This window comes from Dromiciops gliroides, chromosome 1, assembly GCF_019393635.1.
Source record: "Dromiciops gliroides isolate mDroGli1 chromosome 1, mDroGli1.pri, whole genome shotgun sequence".
NCBI classification, from domain to species: Eukaryota; Metazoa; Chordata; class Mammalia; order Microbiotheria; family Microbiotheriidae; genus Dromiciops; species Dromiciops gliroides.
In genome coordinates, this window is record NC_057861.1 from 452,619,704 (window position 1) to 452,637,823 (window position 18,120).

At 35.4% G+C, this 18,120-nt stretch overlaps 1 protein-coding gene across 1 annotated transcript in view; it reads left to right on the plus strand.

Annotated features, from left to right (window-relative positions):
• Positions 1 to 18,120, plus strand: part of ADGRV1 (adhesion G protein-coupled receptor V1) — a 786,537-nt gene that overhangs the window by 170,846 nt on the left and 597,571 nt on the right. The window contains 12 exon segments of the mRNA XM_043996987.1: positions 2,186 to 2,264; positions 2,407 to 2,545; positions 5,135 to 5,276; positions 8,782 to 8,957; positions 8,959 to 9,015; positions 11,146 to 11,309; positions 11,437 to 11,439; positions 12,021 to 12,030; positions 13,098 to 13,221; positions 15,183 to 15,343; positions 15,430 to 15,576; positions 17,568 to 17,675. Of these exon segments, the coding sequence (XP_043852922.1) occupies positions 2,186 to 2,264; positions 2,407 to 2,545; positions 5,135 to 5,276; positions 8,782 to 8,957; positions 8,959 to 9,015; positions 11,146 to 11,309; positions 11,437 to 11,439; positions 12,021 to 12,030; positions 13,098 to 13,221; positions 15,183 to 15,343; positions 15,430 to 15,576; positions 17,568 to 17,675 (1,310 nt within the window).

Sequence of the window (18,120 nt, forward strand, 5' to 3'; positions counted from 1 at the left end):
AGCAGTTGAAGATTTAAGTATAGGGACTAATCAGATGATTAATATTTCAAAATTAATCACATTTATAAAATATTTTAATGTTCACAAAGTATTGACAGATGCTAATTTTTCCATTTAGCAGATAAAGAAACTGAGGCCCAGAGAGGTTAAGTGATATGGCCTTGGTTACATACCAAGTGCTGCAACTAGTATTTGCACCTAGGTTTTATAGGTGCAAAGTCCAGAACCCTTTTTACCATAACATACTACCTGAATGACTCATTCTTTCTCCCAGTCCTCCTCCCTTTTAACTGGCAATGTTATCAATTATAATAAAATTTTAGTAATTAGAAAGCTTTGGGAAAAGAATTGTTCTGGATAGCTAGATTTTTCAAATACTTGCATTTATATCCATTTGTAAATGAAAGTGTCATTTTAACCATATGAGAGTGTATGTTTCTTAAATGTGTTATAGATCTTATTTCCTTCTTTAACAAAGTAAACTAAAGATGAAAAATTATAATTATGAAGATCATACAGTCTATCTGTTGCTTAATAGAAGGCAGCCAATAGGCAGGGCCTGTCAATATAGTGTTGCAAATTCCCAAATTAGATGGATTCAGATTATTATGCTTTTTAAGTTCTTATCTATTATTTTTGGGGTTTTTTAATTTACTCCTTGTTTTAGGCTTTCATATCTTTTCTGGCATTCTGCATTTTGTAATTTCCAGTTCGTAATTTGCCTATGGATTTGGAAACTAGATAACTAAGGATATTAGAAGTATGTGTAAAGTTAAAGAGCCTCTAAGTGAGAGATTCTCCTAGAAATAAAATGCATGAATGTTGGCACATTGCCATTATGACATCAATTTTAGCACTGAAGTAGATGTTTTTATATTCCTTAGTTCTTAGCAACATTTTGGGTAGGTGAGATTACTGCATGTTTTAAAGTATTTATTGATTTTTTAAAATACAGAGTTGTATTCCCTATTATTAGGTGAAAAGTCAGATGAGTTTATTTTTTTAATCTTTCTCATTAAATCAAACAAAACAAAACACCAAACCAAATTAAACTGCGTTGCTTTTTTTATTCCATGTGGTTCTCAAATTGTTATAGAAAAAAATAAAGGGCTCCTTAACTTTTCCTTTTCTTAAATTTTCATAGAATCAAAGCACTTGGAGCTGAAAGTGATCTTAATGCTGATTTAGTCCATCTTCCTCATTTCATAGATGAGGAAATGGAAAATCCAGAAAGATCATAGTGAAGCTAAAAGGGATTTCAGGGGCAATCTAGTGCAACCTCCTTATTTTACTAAAGAGGAAACTGAGGCCCAGTCAAATTAAGTGACTTGTCTAAGGTCATATAAGTAGTAAACATCAGAGACAGGATTTTATCCCAGGTCCTCTGAATGTAGAGTCAGTGCTCTTTCCTCTATGCTTCAGTGGTTTCCCTAAGGTCACAGAGTTTTTAGAACTGGTATTCAAATTCCAAATCCAGTGTACTTAACGTGTCCCCATGCTGACAGTTGTCAATATTTTTCTCCTAAATTCTTTGTAGTTTGCTTGAAACAGATATCTAATTCTGTGCATCACCTTGAGGCTGTAGAAATCAGAATCTTGTTTTGTTCAAGTATAGTAAATAAACATGGGTTTGTTGTGGGGTTGAGAGAATATTAGACTTGGAGTCAACAAAATTTGAGTTTGAAGCCCACCTTTAAATTTAGCTTGCGTGATCCTGGGAAAGTCATTCAATTTAAATTTCTTAATCTGTAAAATGGAGGTAATAATAGCATCTACCTGATGGGATTGCTGTGAGGATTAAATGAGATGTATTTATAAATCTTTGTAAAGAACAATGTAAATGTTAGTTATTATTGTTGTTATTGTTATTGTTATTATTATTATTATCCCTAGGCCAGCTAGAATTCTGGGCCTGGAGTTAGGAAAACTCATCTCTCTGAGTTCAAATATGACACCTTCTAGCTGTATGACCCTGAGCAAGTCACTTGACCCTGTTTGCTTCAGTTTCCTCATCTGTAAAATGAGCTGGAAAAGGAAATGGCAAACAACTCTAGTATCTTTGCAAAGAAAACCCCAAATGAGGTCACAAAAAATTGGACAAAACTGAAACGACAAAATAATAATAATAAAAATGATGATTATCATCATCATCACTATTACTACTAGTATTTGTTTTGCTTTTTAGATTCAGAAGGCTTAACGGCACAGATTATTATTGATGCTAATGATGGAGCCAGAGGAAAGATTGAATGGCACAATACCAGGTAGTTCCTATAACTGAATTAAAGAAGTTACATGAATTTGTTTTGTGAATATATGTGATTTTATAAAACAAATTAGCTTTGCAACTTTACCACCAACAGCACACTTGAAAGAAAGTGGATGTTTTATTATTTTTTGTTTCAGGTTTGAAGTGCATGAATCACAAGAAAATTTAACATTGGTGGCATACAGAAGTGGAAGGTCACTTGGCCATGTGTCCTTGTTTGTGTATGCACAGAATTTGGAGGCACAACTAGGGATGGATTATAACTTTACTCCAATGGTAGGACTCAAGATCATTCATGGTTTGCTTTTTTTTTTTTTGGTGAGGCAATTGGGGTTAAGTGACTTGCCCAGGGTCACACAGCTAGTAATTGTTAAGTGTCTGAGGCTGGATTTGAACTCAGGTCTTCCTGAATCCAGGGCTGGTGCTCTATCCACTGCGCCACCTAGCTGCCCCATGGTTTACTTTTGAAGACTGTACTAAGGTCATGAAAGTATAAGCCTAGTAGAGATAGAAAATCTATATGCAATTCAATATTAAAATAAAATTTTACTATTAATATAATTCTAACGGAACTTATAATTGGGCTTATACAATGAGCTCAATACAATTCTATTGTTTAAAAGTTGTTTTTGTTTTTTGGTGGGGCAATGAGGGTTAAGTGACTTGCCCAGGGTCACACAGCTAGTAAGTGTCTAGTGTCTGAGGTCAGACTTGAGCTCAGGTCCTCCTGAATCCAAGGCTGGTGTTTTATCCGCTGCACCATCCAGCTGCCCCCTAAAAGTTGTATCTTGAAGCAGGTTATTATATTCTGTTTATACTAAAAGCAATTTACTTACCTATGAAAAAAGCTGCTTTTGCATTATAAGATGCAGTGATATACTAAAGAAAATCTTCTGAATTCTTTGATGTCCTCCCTTTCCCCCTCCCAAACATCTCTCTAGCATTTCCACTGCACCACTACACTCAGTATATGTGAGTAGTTTTCTCCTTCAACAAAGTTTCTTGAGCAGTGCCCTGGGAAAGGAGCTGTGGGGAGCTTATATCCTAGTAAAAAATAGTGTGAAATAACACTGGAGAGATAGTTTTGAATCTGATTCAAGCAGACCTTAAATGTGGTTAAGAAGTCTACATTTTATCCTTAAGGTAGTTAAAATTAGGAGGGCCATGGAAGTGATATTTTCAGACCTTTGCATTAGAAGATTATGAGTAAAGAATGGGTTTGAGAGAGGAGAGACTAGAGATAAGGATCTCAGTTAGAAAGTCAGATGAGAATTATTGAGGTGCTGAACTATAGCAAGTGTCTATTTAAACAGAGAGGAAGACATAGTGAGAGTTGTGATATTTGTGACTTAAGAAAATAATAGAAATTTTCAAGGAATTCAAAGAAATTGGTCATGCTTTTTTAAAACCTTGAGGTTTTAAATTATAAAGTAGATTTTTAAAAATGTCTTTCTTTTCTACTTTTAGATAGGCAAAACTAATCCCCCCCAAAAAGATAATGACAGCTATTAGAGAGGTTGTAGTAAAGCAGGCACATTGATGCACTGTTGAAGGAGCTGGTCCTGCCATTTTGGAGAGCGATTTGAAATTGTCTCCCCAAAGTTACTAAATTGTGTATACCCTTTGATCCTGTAGGACAACTACTAGGTCTACACACCAAAGAGGTCACAGAAAGAAGAAAAGATCTCTCCACTGTCTCTTTTCAGCTTTTCTTAATCTATTAATTCTTGACTAAACTTTCCAACTAGGTCCTCCCATCTTCATTTTTCCAGACTTCTTAACTATAACCCACTATATGACTGAAGTAATTCATCCAGGAAATGACATTCACCTTGGAGTTTTTCCACTGGTTGACCCTTCTATCTACTGCTCACATTTCAGGCTTAGGCTGTGGAAGCTATGAAAGGACCTGGATGTTTTTGAGGGGAACTGATGCTATTTTCTGGGGTCTTCTCTAAGCAGATAAAGATACTTACATCACCAAGGGCCATCCCAACTTGTTTATCAAAGACTCATCTGATCTCATAGCAGTTTGTACTTCTTATGCACTTAATAAACTCGACTTAGTATTGTATTGATCTGTGTGCACATTCTATTAGCCCTGATAGATTGTAAATTCCTTGAGGTCAGGCAAAGCATCCTATTTATCATTTTAATACCTTGAATTGCACTGAGTAGATGCTGATTCAGTGAAAAATAGAAACATTATAAAGGTTCTGTTTTTTTTAACAGATAATTTAAGTGTAATATTTTCTTGTGGACTTGTAAGAAATTTGTTATATAAATGCCTTCAACCAAGATGTGATATTAAAATTAATATTAAAATAAAATTTATAATAAGAGATGGTAATCACAATAAAGCATGCTCATTATTAAAAGTTGGTTATGTATTTCTCAATTATACTACCTTTGAAGTTCAGTTTGAAAATATTGACAATAATAATAGCTAAAATTTATTTAGCACTTTAAGGATTTTAAGCACTTTATAAATAATAGCTCACTTGATCCTCAAAACAACCCTGGGAGGTGGGTGTTATTATTATTCCCATTTTACAGATGAGGAAACTGAGGAAAGGGGGACTTAAGTGACTTTTTCAGGATCACACAGCTAGTATGTATCTGAGGTTGGATTTGAAATTGGGATTTGACCAAAGAAATTATTTGGGAATTACAGGAGTTGAGGCTGTGTCTTAAAAAGAAGACTTGGCTTGAACCAGATATCAGGTGTTGCATAAGACCCTCTTGCCACAAAATGCTAGAATCATGAAGTGAACTGTGGGGCACCATTGCATGCAATCATACTGTTTTTTTCTAAGCAAGAAGTGGTTCTTTTTATTTTAATACTGCCTATATTTTTGTGACCAGATTGTTCATTTTGCTGATGGAGAAAGGCTTAAAAATGTCAAGATCACAATTCTTGATGATGAAATTCCTGAAGGAGATGAGAATTTTCTGGTGATTTTAACTAATCCCTCTCCAGGACTTGAGCTGGGGGAAAATATAACAGGTGATGAAATCATATTTTCTCATAAAATTTTCCTTCATTTCTTCTCTAACTTTTTAAATTACTCTAAATCAAAGTAGACTGGAGTAGAGAGAACAATTAGGCAATATGAAAGGATTTGTACTACTTTTATACTCTTGTTTAGAGTGAACAATGCTTAAGTATTGTACCACAATGGAAAAGGCACAATCTTGTGCTTGTATCATCATTTGTGTGCCAATGTACTTGAGAGGAATAGGGAGAGAAGAGAAGAAAAAAATTGAAAAGTGATTACAAAGTAGTGCTTGCTTTTAGAATTTCCCTTACTTTCAAGTTTTATTTATGATGTTTGTTGCTTGAATGAATGAGCTTTGTATACAATGAGCACTGGGCATCCAAATAGAAAAGCAAGACAGTTCCTGCTCTCTAGGAGCTCCTCTGTTGATAGTGGGAGAGAACCCATCAAGGAGGTTTGGGCCATAATTCAGATGGAAAATCCATGTCCTTAATATGCAGTGACAAAGCAGATAGGAATGAATGTTCTTTAATGTGAATTCCATTGATAAATTCTTAGCGTGGGGGAAAAAACAACTAGCAGCTTCAGTACCATCTTCTTAGCTATATTATAGGGTTGAAAGTACAATCTTGAACTTGAATCTTGAACAGTTACCTAAGTCATTATATTTCACTTCATCCTTTAAATCTAGAGGGGCAACAGAGATTTAACTTTTATTTTGTTAACTTTTGATATAAGAAAGACATTTTTAATACCAAAATAGAATTAGTCATACAACCCAACACCTTTGGCAATCTGTATGAAGATTATTTAAAAGACTTTATAATGTTTACCACTGAAACATGTCAACATCTATTCAAAGATGCAGTAAAATTCAGCACATAAATACGACAATTAAATCCAATGGATAAAAAAATGCAAATAAAACCATTAGTTTACTGGCCAGACTCTCTGCTAATGTTTCTCCAAAGACATGCCATTGTGCTGAGCAATTAGCGTAAAATTTTGGCTGTTGTGTTATTGAAAATAAAAGAAAATTTATAAGGTCATAATTCTGTTTACGCTACTTACCTAGCATACATAGAATGATAAGTATATTGTTTGCAAAATAAACAAAACTTGACTTTGACTTCTATGCTAACTGTAAAACACATCAGATTTTAAACTCACATACAACTACCCATGTATGAAACTTTGAACTTTCCAATAGTGTTGCTACACTGAGACAACCAGGGTGCCATGATTCCTCACGGCATAACTTTGAGCTAAAAACAACTGAGAACCATTAATGTTTGCTGACTTCTGGAGAGGTAGGAAGTTGGTAAAGAAAAGTGCAAATGAATAAATTACATGGGAGACCAGTATTTTAGCTAGTGCCTTTGAGTTCCTTGTTGCTCCTTTAATTTCATCCTTTATCTTCTCTTCTCTCATAATACACATACAAAATACATATGACTTTAGGTGAAAAGTCTTCAATTAGAGAGCAAAGTTAGAGTGAAAAATGTAAAGAATTCTATGAACATGATCTCTTGCTTTTCATGTATTATTGCTTCTAGCTTTAAAATGGAGGCTCTTAAGGTACCTGTAGAGGTTCATGAATCTGAGTGGCTATTTCAAAGCTGGAATGAAAATTTTCAGGAAAATTATGCAGAGAAAAATGCCCTTTTGAAAATTGTTGGGATGAAAAGATAGGGGTATAGGAATGCCATGTAAAATGTAGGAGGAGGAAAAACATACACACATATATACATACATATGTACATGCATGTGTGTATATATACATACATACAGCTCCTTCATCTTCCTGACCCCTTTTGTTTTTGTAATTATCTTAAGATTCTATACATCAGTTATACCATGGATGGATACTTTGTTAGTTTTTAGTTAAGTGGCTAATGTCTAAGAGTAATGGGTCTAGAATCAGAAAGACCTAAGTTTAAATCTGTCTTCAGGCCAATTAGTAGGTATTTAACCACTCTTAGGCTCAAATTCCCCTGTCTATAAAATGGGGATTATAATAATAGCCTCTACCTCCCAGGGTTGTTGTGAGGATCAAATGAAGCAATATTTGTCTTAATTTAATTTTTAAAAATTAATTAATTAATTATTTTGGTGGGGCAATGAGTGACAATTAAGTGACTTTCCCAGGGTCACACAGCTAGTAAGTGTCAAGTATCTGAGGCCAGAACTCAGTTTCTCCTGAATCCAGGGCCGGTGCTTTGTCCACTGTGCCACCTAGCTGTAAATGAGGGAACATTTGTAAAGGGCTTCACAAATCTTAAAATGCTACATACATGCTAATTATTATTATTCTTTAAAAAATAGTGGGCTGTTGTTTCTGTTTAGTTGTTTTTCAGTCTTGCCCAGCTCTTTGTGACCCCATTTGGGGTTTTGTTGTTAAAGATACTGTAGATAGTGCTATTTCCTTCTCCAGCTCCTTTTACAGATGAGGAAATGGAGGCAAACAGGGATAATGACTCACTCAGGGTCACATAGCTAGTAAGTGTCTGAGGCCAGATTTGAACTCAGGAAGTTCTATATGATGTAGCTGCCCAATTAGTGAATTATTGAATTCTTATTCTCTTTAGAGAGTTCTTTGTTGTTTTCTGATTTACTTTATCAATGGAAGGCAGAAACACAGGCCTGAAGTGACATATAGAATTATCACTGTACTTGGGATCTGGCTGTGTTCAAGTTTTGGGCTCTGGCACTCACTGGGTCTGTTGATTAAGGCAATCAATTAATGATCAGTGCCATCCATTTGCAAGACAAGGAGATTAGACTAGGTTATCTCTATAGGCTATTCTGCCTCTGACATTCTGTGAATCGAGGCTAGGCAGTACAGTCCTCAAGGCCTCTATGCAGGACCACATAGATGACAGTCTAACTTGTGAAGATTTCCCACGAATTTAGTATGTAGTTTTCCTTGTTTACTCATTCCACCTCTTTTCACTGTTCTCACTTTAAGCATTCTTCACTGTGTTTATATGAGAGATTATTTATTGCATGCTTCTCTCCTTCATCCCCTCTACTAGCTCTTGGCTTCCCCACTGTCTTCTTCCCCCATGCTCCTCTTTATTTCTGTCTTTTGTACTGACCACCAAAGTCCTTGTCACTATCAAATGTCTCAAAGTCAGAAATAGGTAGCAGTTTTTATCAGAGGAAATGACTTTAAAGATGACAATTTATCATTTGCTTTGCTGCAATGCCTTATGAAACACTGGGCCTTTCTATCTTTATTTTTTGCCCTAGTGCTCATAGTCCACATTTTGTACATAGTAAGCACTTAATAAATACTTTTAAAATTCATCCTTCTCTTCTATGTCTTCTCCTTTCTCCTCTCCTTTTTATTCTTTTCTCTTCCCCTCTCTAACCCTCCCCCCTTCCCTCTCCATTTGGAAAAGAAGTGTTCATTTCAATTTAACAAGTATTCACTTGGTGGCTTCTAAGTACTTAGCATTTAAAGCCTACCATATATTGATTTCATATATTTTATTGTTTTCATTTTGACAGCTTTAATTACTATACTTGCCAATGATGATGGCCCTGGAGTTTTGTCATTTAACAATAGTGAACACTTTTTTCCTGAGAGAACAATAGCCCCTCTATATCCAGGAAGTGTTGCAGTGTTATACATTGTTCGAGAGCCTGCCCAAGGACTGTTTGGAACAGTGACTGTTCAATTTATTTGTAACTGAAGTAAATTCTTCAAAACTGTCTGAAGATCTGACCCCTTCGAAAGGATCTGTGTTTTGGCGGAAGGAGTTCGATTAAGGTAGGGTGCTTGAGATAGTAAAGAATAAATGCCATTTTTATTAACTGACCTAAAGTCCTTTTGGAAATAAGATGAGTTATAATAGTCATCATTTAAATAAAGAAACTATATTTATTATATTCAAGTAATTTTTCTGTTTCTACACACTTGTAAATATCAAACCATCCAATGAGAGAGATTATTTAAGTTATATGGTAGGTTATGTTTTTGTTTTAAAGATATGCTATTGTACCCAGACAGCCTACATTTCAAGTGCTATTTTTAAACTTTTTTATTATTTTTTATCTTCAAAGCATTTTATTATTTTCTAGTTACATGCAGAGATAGTTCTCAACACTTGTTTCCATAAACTTCCTAATTCAAATTTTTCTCCCTCCCTTCTCCCCAAGACAGCAAGCAATCTGAAAGAAGAATCAGAACAAAAGGAAAAACCTCAAAAAAGGAAAACAACAAAAGTCGAAACAATATGGTTCAGTCTGTATCCAGATTCCATACTTTCCTCTCTCTGATGTGGAGAGCACCCCTCCAATCATGAGTCCCCCGGCATTATCCAAGCACTGTTTTTTTTTTTTTTTTAAAGAATCATTTTATATATCATATTACTCCCTACTCCCTACCACGATGCCTTAGTTATCCATGCATCCTTGGCAATATTCTGGTTAGCTGTGATAAGACTTGTCAGGATATTTATCAGACAGTACCTTGTATGTACACAATCGCAGCTGCTTGGAGAATGATGAAAAGAATTTGAGTGAAATGTATTAACTATGTTTTCTCCACTGAAATGTTACTATAACCTATTTACAGCTGCCACATATATGGTGCTAGCCAGAGCTTGTACCTTACAACTCTCTTCCTTTAGAAAGTATTCATAATATATAGGCATATGGATATTAAATATAACAATAAGAGCTAGTATATATGGTAAATTAAGATTTTACAAAGTACCCTTACAAATAGAGCACTGACTATGTACTAAGTACTATGTACTTTGCTAAGCACTCTACAGTTATCTCATTTGATTCTCACAACAACCCTGGGAGACAGGTGCTATTATTATTCCCATTTTTCAGCTGAGAGGAATTGAGGCAGACCCTACCTCAAGTAACTTGCCAGGGTCACACATTCTGAGGTGGCATTTAATCAGGCTTCCTGTACCTTAAAGATGCTTTTCTGGTAGCATAGTCTATAAGAATCTGGTCTTTTAGTTTCTTTATCCCTGAACATTTTCTCAGTATTTTCCTATGATTCTTCCCAATGCCCACTGTGGTTGTGAAGTTACCAAGTGGCTGTATGTGTTGACTTGGGTTTGAGGATTTGAGATAAATTCCTCTAATTTACCTTTTGTAACAAGTGTTGGCATATAAAACTGCCATTATATTTGTTATGGTCTTTTTCTTGTGCCTATCTTGGACCACTGCAAAATGAGATGAACAAGAAAGAGTTTCACAAGCTGTTGCTTTTGGGTCCCTGATGAAAACAGCTCTATATTCAACTTTGTTTTCTTTCCCCAAGGGGAACCTAATGTGTTTTCAGTAATTCTCTGCTCAATTCATGCTAATTTGACACTTTTATGCCAGAAATGAAAAGGAAGCCACATAAGGCTACTTTATATATGTCTTTGTTCATGAGTTGCCATGGGAAGCATCATCAAGTGGCTGTGAAATATGGTAGAATGTTCCAGAGCTTCTGTTCTTCTGACCTCACTTCTGAGAAACCAGAGTCACTTTGACACTATGATGAGGCATTATTCAAGAATAACGTTGGGATCAAGTTTAGCTTCATGAAGTGCTCTAAAATTTATGAGTCAAATTGTGATGACTGTAATGAAGAGATAATTGTGGGTTTGGGACTTTGGCTGATCTTTAGAACAAGAAAAGCTGGCTGTGTTAGTTGTCCCTTATATACATGGAAGAACTGAGAAATTCTGACAATAAAACCTTTCATCTAGTAAATAGCTACAACCATTATGAGAATCTAAAAAAATAACACGACACTCCACAGAATGGATTATTTTGTTGTCAAACATTTTATCTTTTCCTCTGTATCTGTGCTGTGTTTGAGTTGTATGTTACTGACTTCATCTTCTGATTATTTTGCAGATGCTCCACATATCTGCCATATTAGATGCAGAACCAGAGATGGATGAAACATTTTGTTTGCACTTGTTCAACGCAACTGGAGGAGCAAGACTAGGAACACCTATTCAAACTCTCATAACTGTTTTGCAGAACCAAGCTCCACTGGGTCTGTTCAGTATTTGGCAGTTGAAAATAGGTATAGTTTATTAAATATGAAGACTATAGCTTCTTTTTTTTGTTTTGTTTTGTTTTTGCGGGGCGATGGGGGGGTTAAGTGACTTGCCCAGGGTCACACAGCTAGTACGTGTCAAGTGTGTGAGGCTGGATTTGAACGCAGGTACTCCCTGAATCCAGGGCTGAGCTTTATCCACTGTGCCACCAAGCTGCCCAGGACTATAGCTTCTGATATTCCGTAGGAGTATTCCCCTGAAATGAAGAAACTGCAGAATGCCCAATTTCTCAGAGGGCACAGGATATCAGTAACCTGAAGACATTCAATACTAATGATATTAGTACAATTCTTATATTTCCAACTGAACATATGATTTTCTTAGTATCTCACAATATTGATAAATATAATAACCGATCAAGGCAACTATTTAGCCATATCTGAATAGTTTAGTTATATATTTAACTTGAATATATTTTCAGCATTTCATTGGCTGCTGAGTTTTTCTGCCTTTGATTTCTGAAAATAAGCTGTTTCATAGTAACATCTATTTGTAGAGCACTTGGCAGTTTACAAATGCTTTTTCAGGCATTATCTCATTTAATGTAGGATGGATCTATGATTTCATTGGCATAGGGAACTGCAGAATAAGGAACTTATCTCTATCAAGTTGTCACTTTCTCCATGCTTTTAGTCTTAGAGTTGTCCACAGCCCTGAGATGTTAAGTGAAAACAGGGTCATATAGCCATTATATATAAGAGATAGGATTTGAACTCATCTCACTATTTCCAAGGCCACCTCTCTACCCAATATGCCACTCTCCTGCAACTGTGAATAGGTATATAAGAAAGGTATTGTTATCTCCATGATAAAAACTGAGTCTTTGTTATTCCCAAAGTCTCATAACTAGAAAGTGACAAACTCAGAATTCAGTCTAGTCTCCTGATTTCAGATCAGGATTTTTCTACCACATCTATCATAGATTGAGCTTTGAACATTTTTCAGCTTCCCTACTATTCTTTTATAGAATTTAGTTCTACAAATTCAATAAATATTTTCATATATCTTCTCTGTGTAGGCATCGTGTGATAATTGTTTGTCTGTTTGTTTGTTTTTGTGAGGCAATTGGGGTTTAAGTGACTTGCACAGGGTCACACCGCTAGTAAGTGTTAAGAGTCTGAGGCCGAATTTGAGCTCAGGTCCTCCTGAACTCCAGGGCCGGTACTCTATCCACTGCGCCACCTCGATGCCCCTAGTGTGATAATTGTTGAGAGACATACTACTTAAATTAAGATATACTTCCTTTGTTTTATACAAATGTAGTCACTGATTTATTTTCAGACTTGTGCCTAATGTTACAAAAACATCTTAGCATATATTTTCTTTACTGTAATTAATTCACATTTATGAGTTTTTTTGTAGGTGGAGGGAAGGTAGGTCCTGACCCATTATTTCATCGGTAGTCGAGGTCTTCCCAATAAAGAACTACCACTCTCAATGTGTGACGGGTCACACAGCCAGTATGTGTCAGAGGCAGAGCATGAAGAAGGTCTTCTTTATTCAAGGTCTTCCTCAGTCTAACACTAGGTCTCTACTTCCCCAGTGAGACTATATTGAGCTATCAGAATGTTCTGTACCTACTTTACAGATATTCAAGTGATAGCATGCATCCCTAAAGAACATTTGCTTCCTATCAGTTATGCTCAATTTTACTCCATGCCTATGGAATAATTACTAAGTAGCAATTGGATATTAGAATGAGATTGTTTCCTCACATTCTACAATTCTACTTACCACTTTTAGAGCAACAGCTATACCATTGAAGAAACCAACAGGACCATTTATTTAAATGTGTCCCGGAGTAATGGGCTTAACTTAACTGTGAGTGTGGAGTGGGAGACGGTGTCTGAAACTGCTTTTGGCATGAGTAAGTTCAGTTCCTTATGAAAGCAAAATCCCCAATTTCCAAATCCCTGTCAAATGTTTTGTGTTTTGTTTTGTTTTTGCTTCAATTGTTTATAATTTTGTTAGAAGTTAAAAAAATGAATAAAGTAACTTGAAATGTTTAATTTGTTATGCAAAATAATTTCTACTTTAGAGTTCTTCCCATTCTTTTCATATTCTGTTGGGTTTCCAGGACTCATTTTCTTTTAGAAAGCATTACAATAGCTTTAAACACTTAACTTTGAGAATTCAACTCTCTATCTGCAGACCAAAGCGGAGTAGGAGGTCGGGAAGCGAGGGAAGGACAGAGATTGAGACAGGCAGAGAGACAGAAAAGAGGAAGGGAGGGAAGGATGGAGGAAGAGGATAGGGACAGAGAGAAGTATTGGTTTATTTTATGAGTAGTACTGCCCCAATTGAGTAGGAAATGGGAGACCTGAGCCTCAGTGTATTTCCCTGTGCAGGGTTATTTAAAGATCTCCTTTTCATCAAGCTACAATCTTTCATTCTGCTTGGTGTGGGAAAGCTACTGAGAGGAAAAGCCTTAGAACTTCCTCACCCTTTCTAGTCAGCTAGAAGGCCCCTGCTATGCTCCCTTCCAATTCCACATGCCCTGAGTTATCTCTGGGGGAAGCATGAGAAGATTATGTGTAAAATAATTACACTTCTGGGTAAAACCCTTTCACAAAAGTATTTTTCCCTTATACTTATCACCCTTCCAGATGGCCAATTTTTTACTGTTTTTTTTTATTCTTTTTGAATACAAGTCATGGACTTTGTTTCTGTCCCTTTTCTACGTGCTATAAAAATAAATTCATATTCAGTTGTTCTAAAACAAGCATTTAATGTCCTTGAACTCTAAGATACAGCTACTGCCTTTTAAAGAAACCATCGTGCCTTTCTAGCTACAAACATTTAACGATAGTATACTGTACTCTGGATAGTTTAACAGGGATTTTTAAGGATAATATTGATTGTACATGGTGTTCACCTGCTTGCCAATTTTTACACTAAATACCCATGTAAGATATAACTCCACTTTATGTGAAGCTGCTTAATGTAAGAATTGACTCTATTCTTTAATCACAGATGTATGCTTTCTTGTCTGGCTAGGTAAGACCATTCAGCCTTTTTTATGAAAAAAAAATGGCAGACTTTCAAAATGTCTAATTTTTGTGTCAAGGTGAAGACTTCACCCGGTTTTAATTTTTAAGAAGGGGAACAGTGTTAAAGGTTAAGAGTTCCTTGCCTGATTAAGTTAGACATAATGTCCCCATAACTACTGATAACAAATAAGGTTAACTTCAAAATTTATAACATTTATTCCTACTATTTCCTAATTGATGTGATTAGCATCTTTTCCATGGAGATCTGCAAAGGTAGAGGGTCCCATAATATGAAATTTCCAACTTTTAGCATTTTTTTCAGTAGAGAAGTCAGAATCTGATGGATATTTTAAAAAAAAATTTTTTCGACCATTACTTTTAATTGGTACACCAATAATACAATAGTAACGGAATGTGGAAAATTTTAACTATCATTCAATACATAGTTCTCTCTATACACCACAGAATTTTTCTGGAAATATCAGGTTTTTCGCTGAAAACTCTGACCTAGAGGGCCAGTTAAAGAACACAAGGCTCTTATTATGTCTGTTAGATACTGGTTTAGATATTTTTTTTAATATGCGACACTAATGAGTGAACAAATTGTTATGGGATGAGCATTATAATCTTATTTCCCCAAAATAACACATAAGACTTTTGTTTTTATTAATGGTTTTTTTTTGCTTGAGCAAAACTTACAATTGAACTAATAGCAATCTCAGAAATATTGTCACTCACTGATCTCCAAATCCAAAAGTATCTTTTATTAAAGTTAGAAATTTTATAAAATGCTAAAAGATTTTTTTTAGAAGTAACTAATTTTTTCCCTCTGTTTCAGGGGGAATGAACAATGTTCTATCTGTCTTTCAAAGTTTCGATTCAGCCTCTAGCTGGTGCTTCTTTACATTAGGAGAATCAGTATATGGTATAATGTTAAGAATATCTTCCCAACAGTTTTCTTCTCTCTACCGATGGCAAGGAATTTTTAACCCAGTTGAGGTAAATGTTATTTTTTTTAGTTTTAGATAAATTAACTAACCTGTGTTTGTATATTTCTCACTATATTTCTTACTGCTTCTTTTTAGGATATTAATATACAAAATCCTAAAAGCTGTGAGACGTTTTATATCAATGCTTCCCCCTATGTTGTGATTACTCATGGAGAAAAAGATGGAGAGAAACCTTCTAAGAACAGTGTATATACCATAACATCTGAGGTCAAATTATTCCTGGTAAAAAATTTAATATTTTTGCATATAATATTTCTTAAGAGATCAGATTTTCATAATTTGGCTGAAGTATCAGACCATATATGTTCTAACTTTAGTTGGAAAGAAACTTTCTGTTACAAGGTGTGTAACTTTTGCCCCAGGATTCCCTAAGATTCGGATTTCGCAAATGCTAGGTTTCCCTAGTTCCTGTGCAAGTAGTCAAGATGAACATGGGTATAGAAGACAGCCTTGATCTCACCCCTCAGAAGGTTCAGAGGCTGCAAAGGAACCCATAAATGGATATAGAAACACAAACATTACTGAGAATACAGTAGCCCATAAATAAGTATAAAACAGAACATTCAGAGTTGTTCCCTTTGGCCAGAACTGAATTTGAGCTTGCCATAGAAGCAACACATCGACTTTCTGGTGGATCCTTAGATTTTCCACTATGTCCTACACAGTACTCCCAAAATTCATACTTTCACCTGTAGTTTGGAATACTCCCTGGAGGCAAATGATTTGGGGGTTGCTGAACAAGCAACACCCTGATGGTCTAGTGAGTCATTCTTTTCCACTTCCCCAGAGACCTATTATGGCCTTGTGGCCTCTTGCAAAAGGGAAACATCTTTTGAAGCTCCTAGACATCAATTTTCTTTTCCATCAAAATGGTCTGAATTACTCATTGTAATAGTTAAGGTTGGCAAACCTCCAACTTCTTACTCCCTCATGATGTAGCTTTACCTTTTGTGGCTCTTCTGGATGTAGGAGCTACATTGGTGATCTTTTTCCCTAAAGAGATACTAGTCAGGGACTCTTTTAAGAGGCTGTCTCCAAACTCTTAAACTTGGGTTTACTCTTGAGCTAGAGTTGCCCTGGAAATTATATTTTTTCTGGCTAAAAGGCTTAATTTGGTCATCATATTTCCTAAGAAATTGAAATCCCCCCTCCAATACACAGACCTGCTCTATTGTAATCTAGTAGAGAGAGAAGGTGGGGGGAAAAAACAAAAAAAAAGAGCTGAGCTGTCTAACTTCTTTTTTTTTTTTTTTAGTGAGGCAATTGGGGTTAAGTGACTTGCCCAGGGTCACACAGCTAGTAAGTGTTAAGTGTCTGAGGCCAGATTTGAACTCAGGTACTCCTGACTCCAAGGCTGGTGCTCTACCCACTGCGCCACCTAGCTGCCCCTGATTGTCTAACTTCTAAGCTCTCTCAGAGGGGCTGGTCCTCTGACAAGAGTCCAAGCTCCTGAGTTATTTTAGTGAGTATCATCAGCCCTAATAACCATTCAGGAGTTATCCCCTTTCCTTTTTAAAAAATATTTATTTTATTATAAACCTAAGAATTAAAATAAGCATTTTCATAATGTAATAGAATAGAAAAAATGTGATTCCACATGAAATTGCAAATCTGTTATATACAACTTGCTAGTCCTTTTAAATATATAAAAACGTTATCATGTAAATTTCTTTTCCCCCACATTTTTCTCCTCCCCTGCCCTAGAGATAGCTACCATTACACACACACACATATATATATATATGTATATATATGTGTGTGTATATATACATATATGTAAAATCATTCTATACATACTAATATTTATCAGAGCATACAGTCTCCTGCCAGCCTACATTCTTCAGGCGGTGGAGCTTACCTGACCCCCGACAAAGGCCCACATCTTATGAGCTCATCCAGGTGATTGGGAAAATTCATCTAAATGATTACATAAATCCTCTCATCATACTTCCCCACCCTTAGGGATGTGTTTTTCTATGCAATTTGTCATATGTTTCTTTAGTTAGGACCACAGAATCATATTCAGATCTATAATTCAGGATAATACTTTTCATGTCTTTCTTCAGATGTTGAAAAGAAACTAATGTGAACTTAGAACTCACAATTCTTTGAGTTGTGTTGCTTGAAAAATTAGTTAATGATATTAATTATGCTTTTCATAACTCAGTTCTCTTTTTCTTAATTTTAATCATCTTGTTATGCCTTCCTTATAGGAACAGACCATTGTAGTTCCAGAAAGTAGTCAAGTAAAACATTTTTCTTCAACCAATCAACATTTTTTGATTGTTTCAAGTCAGAGGAATGATTCTGAGTTGACTCAGGTTTGATCTTTTTCTATGTTTGAAAAAAATCTAGGTTTTTTTTTTTTAGTACCATAATTTAGAGCTCAGGATTAAAGCAAAGTCATACTTAAATGGCAAATAAGAAAATGGAACTTAGTCATTGATTTATAACAGATTGATCAAATGTTCTGTTTCATTTATAAAATTAATTTATTCAGTTTTCCCAGAAAGTGGTTTGGTTGAATGCCTGGGAAATTAAATAGAGTGTGTCACTGTTCATGCTTAAGACAAGCACTGGCAGCTTTCCTTCCCCCAAAGACTACATGCACTGCTGTTATTAGGATAAGATTTGAGCCTGGATGACTCCTTTTCAGAGAAGACTGAGTATTTTCCTGTATATTATTTTGTTTCCTCTAATGGGCTATGATATTGTATTACCAGCTACTATTGATCATAGTGAGATGTTTTTTTCAGTTCCCTAATT